Below are 11,150 nucleotides of genomic sequence, written 5' to 3'. Positions count from 1 at the left end.
GCAGGAATCAATTTTCCCCACTGCAATCTGGCTTCACTTGCAGGAGCCCATCTACAGGGGAAGGAGTTAAAAGCTTCAAATCTGCTTGTCTTCCACTGTAGACATGTAGGAATTAAAAATGGCAAACTGTGAAAACACCTTTTTTAGAAGAGCTTGTTTAAAGAGATGTGACATCTTCTGTGCCAAGGCTCAATCAAGGAGCTATGAATACTTTTTGGCTCATGGAGAATAACAGGTGGAAGCTGCCAAGCCTCTAGACAAGACAATAAAGCCAAAATTACTTACAGACAAGCTGGTAGAAAAGGAAGGTGCATTTTGTTTACATTACAAACCATGCCAAATATCTAATTTCTTCTGTTGATTTCATGCCCTCACCTTTTCCAGAAAAGACTCCAACACCCAGCTGTCTGTAGCAGCTTTATCTAAATGCCAGTGCAAGCCTTGTTCTTCTTTGTAACTTGCTGTCCTTCACTGTGCTGATTTTGGTAGCTGTGTGCTGAGGTGGTGCAGCCCAGTCCCTTCCCTGTCCATCTAGTCTGTCTCCAATACCTCTGTGGGACCCAGCTAGGTGAAACTTGTACGTCCTTGGTGTAAAACCACACCCTGATGAACTGAGTAATGAGCACTGAAAAACACATGGCACAAAGTGAAGTTATTCCCCTTCACTGTGTCTGATCTGGGGAGTTAGTTAGGCTGATTTTTGTTGGCCAGGTTTAGGCATGCTCTAGGATGCTGGAGCTGCAACGTGGGCTGGTTCCACAGACCTGGGGACCTGCAGGGCCACAGAGTCCATGCTGTGAGCACAGGCTGGAGAGGCAGCAATGGGTAAAGCAGGTACTGTTGGTAGGAGCAGGGAGGGAAGAGTGAGAACTGGGAGATGGCGGTGAGGTGTCCTGGCAAGCAGATGTTGGTATTGGAGGAACAGTGCTGAACTTCTTTCCTTCTTTGTCCTTGTCCTCCCCACCCCTGCCCCAGATTCAGCAAAGGCAGTTCAACAAGGCTTCCAACTCCACTTACTGCATATTCATGGTCAACAAGCCATATGCCATTACCTGCTCCGTGGTGGCCTTCTACATTCCCTTCCTCCTGATGGTGCTGGCCTACTACCGCATCTACGTCACGGCCAGGGAGCACGCGCGGCAGATCCAGGTGCTGCAGCGCGCGGGGGCTCCCGCCGACGGGCGGCAGCACCCCCCGGACCAGCACAGCACGCACCGCATGAAGACTGAGACCAAAGCTGCCAAGACCCTGTGCATCATCATGGGGTGCTTCTGCCTCTGCTGGGCCCCCTTCTTTGTCACAAACATAGTGGACCCTTTCATAAACTACACGGTGCCGGGAAAGCTGTGGACGGCTTTCCTGTGGCTGGGCTACATCAATTCAGGGTTGAACCCTTTCCTCTACGCCTTTCTGAACAAGTCTTTTAGACGTGCCTTCCTCATCATCCTGTGCTGTGGTGATGAGCGATACCGAAGGCCTTCCATCTTGGGGCAGACGGTCCCCTGTTCCACCACCACAATAAATGGATCAACTCACGTACTAAGGTGAGTGTTTCTCGGATGCTGCAAACTTGCTGGAGTCACTAGAGAGACTAATTCTCTAGAGTTTTTGTAAAGGACTGGTTTCGCTTTGCATTTGAAATATCTGATGGATTAAATGTTTAAAAGGGAAGGGGGGAGAGAAGCATCTAGAAATCCTTAGAGTGCTCAGTGAAACTGGGTTTGCAGATAACATTTAAGTGTTGGCGTGCACAGCTTCTCCAGAGGTGTGTTCAGGAAAGAGCTGGGAGAATGCAGAAGTTGTGGATGCATGTTGGCAAGCCCTGCTGTTCAGTCTGAGGCCCACAGGGAGCACCTTGAGGGATGCTGCCTACTGCATGTTCTCTAGGAAAGGGATCATGACACCAGCCATTGACCCTTCTCAGGTCCTGCCTTTGTAGCCCCACCAGCCAATGCTGCATCTTCTGACCTAGTGACAGGCAAAGGACAAGCGTCCCCAAACACCCTGACCCTGCTGGGGCACTTCAGTGACTCTCTGGGAGGACAGTACTTGCCATTGTGTTTTGGCAGCTCAGAAGATGCTGGAGCATCTGCCTTTTCCTGCGACCCAGCCAAGGGCTGCCCCTGTGCCAGGCAGGGCACCCAGCTCTGTGGGAGCCCTGGGAGCTGAGCACACCTTGCATGGGCTGCAGGACAGTAGTGCTGGCTAGCAGCTTGCTGCCCCAGTCTATTTGAACTCCATACCTCAAACATACACACACCCCAGCCACCTTCACAGAGTACCACAATGTGTTCATTGGAAGGGACAGCATGTGGGCTGTGTGCTCTGGGAGTACAGAGTGGCTTGGAGAGCTCCACGGTATGAGGCACCTTCTGCTGTCTTCTCACAGAGCAGAGAGGTGGGGTGGGAGGCAGAGCACAGCAGGAAGGCATGGAAGAACAATTATCTCCCATAATATCAGAACAAATGCAGTCTCTGACTAAAACCATAGGTGTTTCTATGCAGTTGTGCAGAGGAGATTTGATTCTTTCGGTAGGTGGATTCATGGCTTCCTCTTGGTAATCATATTTGTGTTCAGAGCTGAACCCATCCAGAGACTAAATCAGACACTGAGCACTGAACAGCTAGTCTGATCTGCTGGTTTGCCCTAAGCTTTCTTCTGCAATGAACTCTAAAAAGCCCTGAGCTGTATAACGGAGACAGGGCAGGGGTTGTCACAACCTCGAGACAGACCTCTCAAGCTTTCTGAGTCGTGAATGACATTTCAATGTATTTATCTTGTGCTGGTTAAAAACTGTTCAGGGTCCATGTCCCAGAACCCTCTGTCTGTGATGGAACCCTCAGCCTCTATTTCTACGGGAGCGGTGCTCCCAGGGACAAGTGAGATGCTCCTACTGTGGTTAGGGTGGTCTCTGAGGAGACTGGAAGAGTTGACTGCTGGAAAGGTGTCCCTGCATAGGGAGAAGGGGAAGGACAGCTCACTCCTGTCCCTGATGAACTGGTGTGGCTCTGTGCCTTCACCATGGGGCCAGCCTGGTGGCCTAAACACAAAGAAAGGGAGGTGTCTATTTTGGCTAGTAAGCAGAGGAACAAGATACCTTCTGTTGAGTATACAAAGCAGAGAGATGACAGGGAGCCTCTCTTGGGTGTGGGTGTGAGACGTGGAGGGCAGGGAGCATGTCAACCCAGAAGGGGAATTGCTTCAGTCTGTGCAGATGTTTGACTTCCAAGTGTTGGAGGTGGCAATGCCAGTGTCTCCTCATGTCTCCAAGCTGTCTCGCTGCTTTTGCACTAAGTTATCCAGCTGTGAGACCCATCATCCTGCCTGTGTCCTGTGGGGCAGGAAGCTCAGGCCAGCACTGCTCTGGGCATGGTGGGTTGTGGACAGGCTCCTGAGAGAGCAAGTGGCCAGGGGAGCTCTGCAGACATCCAGCAGAGCAGAGATGCTGCAGGTTTCCTTTGTTCTGTGCCGAGTGTCCCTGAGCTGATAAACTCCTGATTTTGAGACTCCTTTTAAACATACCGATGTCCCTGCAATGACCAAAGCAAATGTGAAGAGTCACCTCCCCTCCAAAGCTAGAGGTGGCCATGATCTCGGCTTTCCCAGCCAACTGGGGAGGCTCTGGTGGGCTGCAGTAAATGGTGGATCCCACTGTGGGGATGAGATCAGGCTTTCCGCCCTCCCACTTGTACCACTCTGCTCCCACATACAAGCTATCCATGGAAATGTATAACAGTCCTGTCAGTCTAGATGTGACAACCATGGCAGAAGGCCCCACAAAAACCAAACCTGTACCTGGCATCTTGTACACTTCTAGCTTTTATGAGGACTTTATGGATAAGAACATATTGCCTCTCTTCAACTACATGTGCAAGTCAGATTATCTCCTGCCTTTCCATATTTCCCCATCTCTGCAGAAGGCGTTTGCTTCTACTGCTGCATTCCTTCCTCCCTCCGTGTGCCAGAGGGATGCAGCTCTGCACATCAGCAGTTCAGAGAGCAATTATTTTCTGTTTTCCCCAGCTTCGTAACTGTTGAGAAAAGCGTCACTTCTTTCCCTGGTGCAGATTATGCACCATTGATGATGGAGTTATTAAAGCAAACCCAACTATCTGTAGTCTGTGGATAGTTAATCTCACTTGAGGAATTTCTATTTCTTCAGTGCTTCTCTCTTAAATGCAAAAAAAGTTGGTCCCAGCACAGATGGAGGAGAAATTTAGTGAGGCAGGTTCTCTCAAGTGGTAACATACATTACTTTACTAGCTTGGAAATACAAAGCTGTTGTACACAGCAGCTGAAATACCAAAACCTTCCTGTATGGTTGTCTTCATAGCAGTCCAGCTGAGAAGCTGTGTAGAGGCTGGACCAGGTTTCCACACTTCTTTTCCAACCTCAAAGTTGTTTCTTCCTGACCAAGGGCTTCTGCAAATGGGGAAGCTGTCCTAGGGGGATGCTACAGCTGCTTTTTGTACCCCATCAGGGACAGCAATGAAGAGAAGGACAGACCCTGTGCTGAATCTAGGGCAGAGTTCCTCCCCCGAGATCTGCAGAGATGAGCAATTTTGTATTAAGCTGACCTGAGTAGTTTAGCCTCAAAGGGAGTCAGGAGTAGTTGGCAGTAGGTCTGATTTCCAGCTCCTCTCCACTTCCCATCTTGAGAAGATCTGAACTCTTCTTCAGCCCTGCCCGTCCAAACCATGCTGTCTTTGCTGACGATCAGCTCACCAGTGCGTTTGAAAGTGCAGGAATATATTTGTCACTGTTAAAATTCAGGCTCTTGCTCTCAGATATATCTGACCTGTCAGAGTGCCTTCCAGGGAGGGAAGGAATTTCTTATCTTTTTCTTCGGACAACTTTAGTGTCAAAAATGTTCCGACATTCCCATTTGGGGATTTTTCACATTTATGTTACGAATGGCAGAAAAAGAAGAAGGAGCAGAGTTTGGTAAAGCACAGCAGTGAGAAGAGGCAGATGCCCTCACCACACACAGACTGAAAAACCACTTGGGAGACAGTTCTCATCCCTTTTTTTTTTCTTTTAAGTTTGTTTTTTAAGTGGTCTGTGAAGACTGTGGTGCTCTGAGCAACCCAGGCATGGAGACTTTACAGCACACCAGATGCAGACACAGTGGCCATGGGGCAAAGAAGCAGACTGCACAGTGGCTTGGCCATGATATGAGGGTGACCACAGCTTTCTTAATCCCCTGGAAACCACCCCACTTTATCCCTGAATTATGAACTAGAAGATGGGGAGAGGTTTTCCTGTCACCCATTTTGTTCTTGATCTCTCTATCAGCTGGTGTGAGAACTCTCTGTCAGCTGGTGTAAGAGACACCCATTCCTTGGGCAGAGTACAATGTGGCACAAAACGTATTTTGAAGATGTCATGAACAGCCAGGGGATAGGATTTGGTTAGAGCTGTATCTATGTGTATAATGAGAAAGAGAATGTTTGTATTCAGCTTTGAAAGAAAATTTTGATTTGCTTTGCTCTCTGCAAGTGTAGGAATTGCCAGAACCCCTTTCTTTACCCCTGGATATTCCCTTATTTCAATTCTGATGCGTACCATCAACTGCAAAATTCAGGTGGGACACATGAAAATGGGAAACTGAAATCTGCAGGTGTGGCTACAATCTGAAATTCATGCCCTATTCCTTTTTCAGTGGCTGAGATTTCGGCTAACATATATACAGAGGTTTGTTTCCATGGCTGTAGCACAAATGGCATAATTCATTATAAGCATTTGCAATTCATAGTTCTAATCACCTATGGTTTGGAATATCACTCAATGAAAGGATTTGGGAACTATTCTGAATAATGAGTGCACAGGAGGATTTACAATAAGCACTCAACTAACATATGGCAAAAAATCAACAATAATTAATAATTAACTACAGTAGATATGGGTTTCTGAATGGCTGTAGCATGTGTTTGGTGTTCTGTGCACCACGAGACTGAAAGCAAATTGCCATAATGATCTGAAAAATGCTGTCTTCCCCTTTAAAAATATTGCTTGTGTATCTTTTGTCATGCATAGATATTTATGCAATGCAAACCAACAAACTCAGGCCTTTATGAATCATTAAACTCTTGTACTGCACAAGTGGATGGGAACCCAGATCAACATTGCATGAATTCTTGGATAAAGCAAGTTGTGAAATTTTGCCACAGTGAAGAAATATATTTTACCCAAAACCATTTTGGCTAAAATATATTTGAGCAATGAGCAGAGTATTCAAATTCTGGAACGTCTGAGTCAAGGAGGTCACCTTGGTGTATTCCCCATTTCCTCTCTGAAGTGCACTGTTCAGCACAGAACATTGTGTTAGTCCCTTCAAGGGAAGCTATAGTGAGTGGTTTATTTACTCATTTGCCATTGTAGAGAGGTCTTCTCAGATGGGGCTGATGCCAATTTTATTTCTCCAAAGTAAAACATCCTGATTTTCTTTTTAGAAGAGCCAAGAGAAACAAAGAGGGAAAAAAAAAAAAAAAAAAAAAGCCTGCACTTTGGGGGCTGGAAGTTCATTGTCTTTATAAATACAAAATTAAATAAATGACCCAATCGTCCCAGAGTCACGTCAGCACTCCGAAGGTGCACAAGACCCTGGGAGAAGCGTGCAGAAGGTCATTGTGTGCAGGTGGCACTCAGCGCCAGAGCGCTGCTGGGGACTCGCCGGTCCCCGCAGGGACCATTTGTCGTTGTGCCAGTGCACCCCCGCACCGCCCCAGCCCTGCTGGGACAGGCAACGCAGCAGCTCCAGGCTCCAGGTTTTAGCAGTTTAGCAGCTCCTCGGCTTCTGGACCTGTTGGAATAACAACAAATACAGCCTGGCTGTAGGGAGGGGGAGGTCAGGGCTGCTGTGGAGCGAAGGAAGAAGGGATGCTTCCCCAGCGGCAGTGCACGGGGGTGGCCCTGCCCCGCGCATCAGGGCCCGGCACGGCCCTCCCGCAGAGCTGCCCAGCCCGGAGCTGAAAGCCTCCCCTGGCACACGCACCCTGGGAAACGTCTGCTCTAACTTGAGGGCAGACCTGTCACAGCTCCGGTGGTGTCTGCACCGTGAGGGCAGCTCCGTGGGTGCTCCATGCAGCCAGAGCCTCCAGCTGCAGGGGTCTGACGTGTGGGATTGGCAGGAGGGTCAGGGTTGAGAGCAAGTTTGCACCTGGGTTTAGCTGTGTGTTGGTACTTCCAGCCTGGAAAGGCAAAGGTAGGAGCTCTTCCTTTCTCCTCACCTTTTCCTGGCCAGAAGCAGAGGAGCCTTTGGGCTAGAGGCCACAATGTACAGGTGGGATGGATGGGCTGATGGCAGTGCGTTACTTTACTCAGCTTTAAAACAGTGAATAAGTTAAAGAGACTTTTCCCTTCTGTATGAGATAGTTTGTCAGAAAAACGAGCAGCCATCCAGAAACCCTTCTGGCTATTCAAGGCTGCCAGCTCAGCTCTAGCTCCCCTTTCCCCTGTGGTCTCCCCGACACCCTGAGTTGGGGAACCCCCCTGCCTGCAGCAAACACGGTCAGGATCATCAAAATCAGGATGCCCAAATGCCCACTGCTGTGGAAGCCAACCAATCTGCATCTTTTCAAAGGTCATTTCATATGGTCATGTCTTTTTGACAGCTTGAATTTCACAAGTTCATTAACTCTATCAGTGATCAGTCACCTCCTCACAGGTCGAATCCTGTCCCCATGCCACCACATACCATCCCTTCTCCTGCAGATTCACCTTCAGAGGAATGGACACATCTGGTGGCTGTGGTGTTACAAATTCTGCAGCTCCTTCCAAGCTCCTGGGCTCAAAAATGGCTTCACAAGACAGGTTAAAGATAGATGCTGTGGTTTCCCTGGGCCAAGGCAGTGAGTACGGGCTGAATCATACAGCAGGTTCAGTGCCGAGTGTGCGTTATAGGACATGGATGGAGCAGTGATTCCATGGTGAGATTTTGTGGGCTGCAGTTGTGGCTCTACTCAGAAAACACAAAGGTTAGTTGCTCTGAGCCGCTTTCTGATGGAACTGGCAGGTCTGTCTCAGTGATCTGGGTTAACAAGTAGAATATCTCCTCCTGTTCTACCTCCTCCTGTTCCTTTTATCTCTTATCCTTCTTTAGGCACTAGGACAGCCGCAGAGACTGCAGAGCTTCCTGAGGCAGAATAACACCCTGGCTGCCAGGGGCAGAAAGCCCTGGCATCTCTCACTGCACAGCAGCAGCAGCAGCCGTGGGCTGGCACCAGCAGTGGGGCTTGCCCAGCCCAGCCCAGGCTCCAGCCACCTGCCCAGCCAGCGCAGCTCTCCCAGCACGGGGGCTCCGTCGGTGAGGGCGCATTTAGCCCCAGAGAGGGGTACTTGTGCCTTCGTCACCCCCTTTCCCCACGGGACGGAGCAGTGGCCCCTGGCACCGCAGAGGTGTTTTGGAGACAGGAGGGTCCATGGCAGTGAGCCTGGGGAGACGGGTCGGGCACAGCCAGGACATCATCTCAGCCCTCCCTGCTCAAGTCCCTAGGAACCATTTCAGTAGCAGCAGAGAGGAACCTGAGGCCAGGTCTGCTGCTGCTACGGGATGATAACGTTCGTCTCCCCTCTGTTTGCTCTCTTTCTCTCTCGCACACATGCTCGTTTGCAGAAATGATTACTGCTGTGACCTAAAAGGAAGTTGTTTCTGGGAAGGCGATGTTTACAGGCGGTGTTATCAGACGGGTGTTGCATCCTGCTTTGTATGTGATGTTGGACAGAGGATGGTTGTGTGAGGGCTGCAGCAAGGACCTGGAATTCAGCTCCAGGTTGCAGCAGCAACTATCCAAGCTGGGCAAGGAAGGGCTTCAATGCTACTTAATTTAAAAAAAAAAAAGAAGAAAGCAAATGAGATATTTCCGTATGTGCACAACTTCCCTTGGACAAATTCGCGAAAGGCTCTAATCTGCAGCTGGCCCAGAAGTGAAAGATTAAGGTTTGGCTTCAAACTCAGGGTCTTGTGACTGCCCTCAGAGTCCAAGTCAGCTATTTTTATCCCTCATTTGCTCTGTCACACTGCCTGAAGGCTCCACCAACTTCGTTGAAAGAGCAAAAGCCAGTATTTATTGGTTCTCCAAGAGTCTCTGAATATTTGTTTGGTTTTAGGTTTTTTTTGCTCTTGCTCTTAGGAAGAAATAAGCAAGCAGCAACTGGGTACACAAAGCTCACAAACAGACCCAGCCAGGGAACAAAAACCCATCAGTTACAAACATGCTATTTTATCTTGGTTCGACCCAATTTCAAATCGATGTGGAAGTGAATCTTCACTGCGACTCAGTATTTAAACACAAAGATTGCAGGTCTTTGATTTAAATTGATTTTTTGGTTGTTTTTATTTTGGCACTAAATACAACATGAATGCCCTTCTAAAAGGTGTTTTTTCCCCTTTACACGAACTGAAGAGATTTTTCTGTAGATGATCTTTGTTTTTTTTGTTATCTCTGAAGTATCATTTGGAAATTCATTTCAGTGGCAGGATACGACGCCCAAAGTTACGCAGTTATTTAAGAGCAAATTTGGACCATTAGGGTTAAAATTTCTGACTGGCAGGAACTTCCTGGGAATTTCAAAGATCCTGCAAGATGGATGAGAGCTTTGACATATGTTATGATCTCCTTCACTGCAAAGTCATTGGCCCCAGGATGGATCATTCAGACTTGGTCTGTTCTTTCCTTCGTGGCCTCATTGCTCGCTGTTTCACAGACCATTTTGGAGGCACAATGTAAGCAGCGTGCATTTTGCTGTGCTTGTAAGACCTGGAGCAATTACAGTCTACTAAGCTTTAGGGTATGTGTTGTATTTTCTCCAGCAGCTGTCATATTAATGGGACCAAGAAATTCACCCTTTTGTGAATGTGCTGATAAAGCACATGCCCACTAAGCTCTTTTTTAAGAACTTTCTGGGCAGAAGATTGAGAAACACAACAAATGATGACATCCCCCAACATATCCATCCCCTGCAAATTTTGTTTTTCTTCTCTTTTTGACAGTTTAGCAGAATCTCCCTGTTGAGACACAAATAATTTTTGTTTTCAGAGAAGCTGATGAAACACTGCTAGGGTGCAGCTAATAGCTTTGCACATGTTTGGGTGGGATTTTGATTCTAGTCCTTGACAGCAGGGTTTTATTTTGCTTCATCTTGGGAAATAGATGCAAACATTATGTTTGCATGCAAACCATCATGCTCCTGAGATTAAATTACTCTGGTGAGCAGGCTTGTGGGCAGCCACCCTCAGCTGACTGTTCCTTGCAGGCACCTTATCCCATTGCTCTGTGGTGGCCGGAGGACCTGGAACAATGTCCTCTTCTGTGTCTGGGAGGGCTTTATCCTTATGGACCCTCCAGTGCTTAGCAAGAGGCACAAGAGAAGCTAATGAAATTTTTCATTTAGTAGACATAGATCTTGGTGGAGTTGACTTTAACTGCGGTAGTGTCAATTTTCCTCAGCTGCAGGTGCTTGAATAAGCAAAGCTGACATCTATCTTGGCTCTCAAGCCCAAGGCATTAAATACTCTATCAACCAGAACATTTTAAAATGGTCGTTTCAGGGGCGACACAGAGTATTTCCTTCATTTTGGCATAGCTCTGGGGCTGAGCCCTCTGGGCAGTGCAGCCAGAGATGGCTCAAGATGTGTTTTCCACTCTGATGATTTCTGTTGAAGTTATCATTTCCCTGTGCTGGCCAAAGTGGCACTGTGTGGCTCTGTACCACAGCCCGAGCATGGCTAGCCAAATGGAGCCTGAGAGGGCATCTGCCTGCTGCCTGTAAATACATTTGGAGTAAAGACGTGGAAGGGAGAAGAATTATTTCAACTTAGGAAAAATGCTGTCACAAGAACAAAGAGATATCAAGTGGCCAGGAATAAATTTAAGCATGGAATTAGATGAAAGTTTCCAGCTATCATGATAGTGACAGTTCAAAACAAAAGGTAAGACTAGTGGGGAAAAATAAAAAAATCTAATTTTTAACAAGCTGAACCTTGTTAATTTACAAAAATATCTTACTACATGGTATGGCTATGATAGCAGGGAACTGCCTCAGGACCAAACAAAGCCCCACTCTGACCTTAATGCTGACCCTTGGTTGGAACCTAGGAACTGAACAGCTTCAGGTCTTGTCAGCACGTCACGACACTGCCTAGGTCAGG

The 11,150-nt window shown here is 47.8% G+C and overlaps 1 protein-coding gene across 1 annotated transcript in view; it reads left to right on the top strand.

Moving 5' to 3' along the window:
* HTR4 (5-hydroxytryptamine (serotonin) receptor 4, G protein-coupled) overlaps positions 1-1,548 on the top strand; it is a 23,150-nt gene extending 21,602 nt beyond the window's left edge. The window contains exon 5 of the mRNA XM_008945776.1: positions 976-1,548. Within this exon, the coding sequence (XP_008944024.1) occupies positions 976-1,548 (573 nt within the window). The remainder of the gene's footprint in view (positions 1-975) is intronic.
* The last annotated feature ends 9,602 nt before the right edge of the window (positions 1,549-11,150 follow it).

This window comes from Merops nubicus, unplaced genomic scaffold (assembly GCF_000691845.1).
Source record: "Merops nubicus isolate BGI_N331 unplaced genomic scaffold, ASM69184v1 scaffold28888, whole genome shotgun sequence".
In the NCBI taxonomy this organism is placed as follows: Eukaryota; Metazoa; Chordata; class Aves; order Coraciiformes; family Meropidae; genus Merops; species Merops nubicus.
The sequence above is the reverse complement of the archived record's forward strand: the minus strand, read 5'-3'. Positions and strand labels throughout refer to the sequence as shown.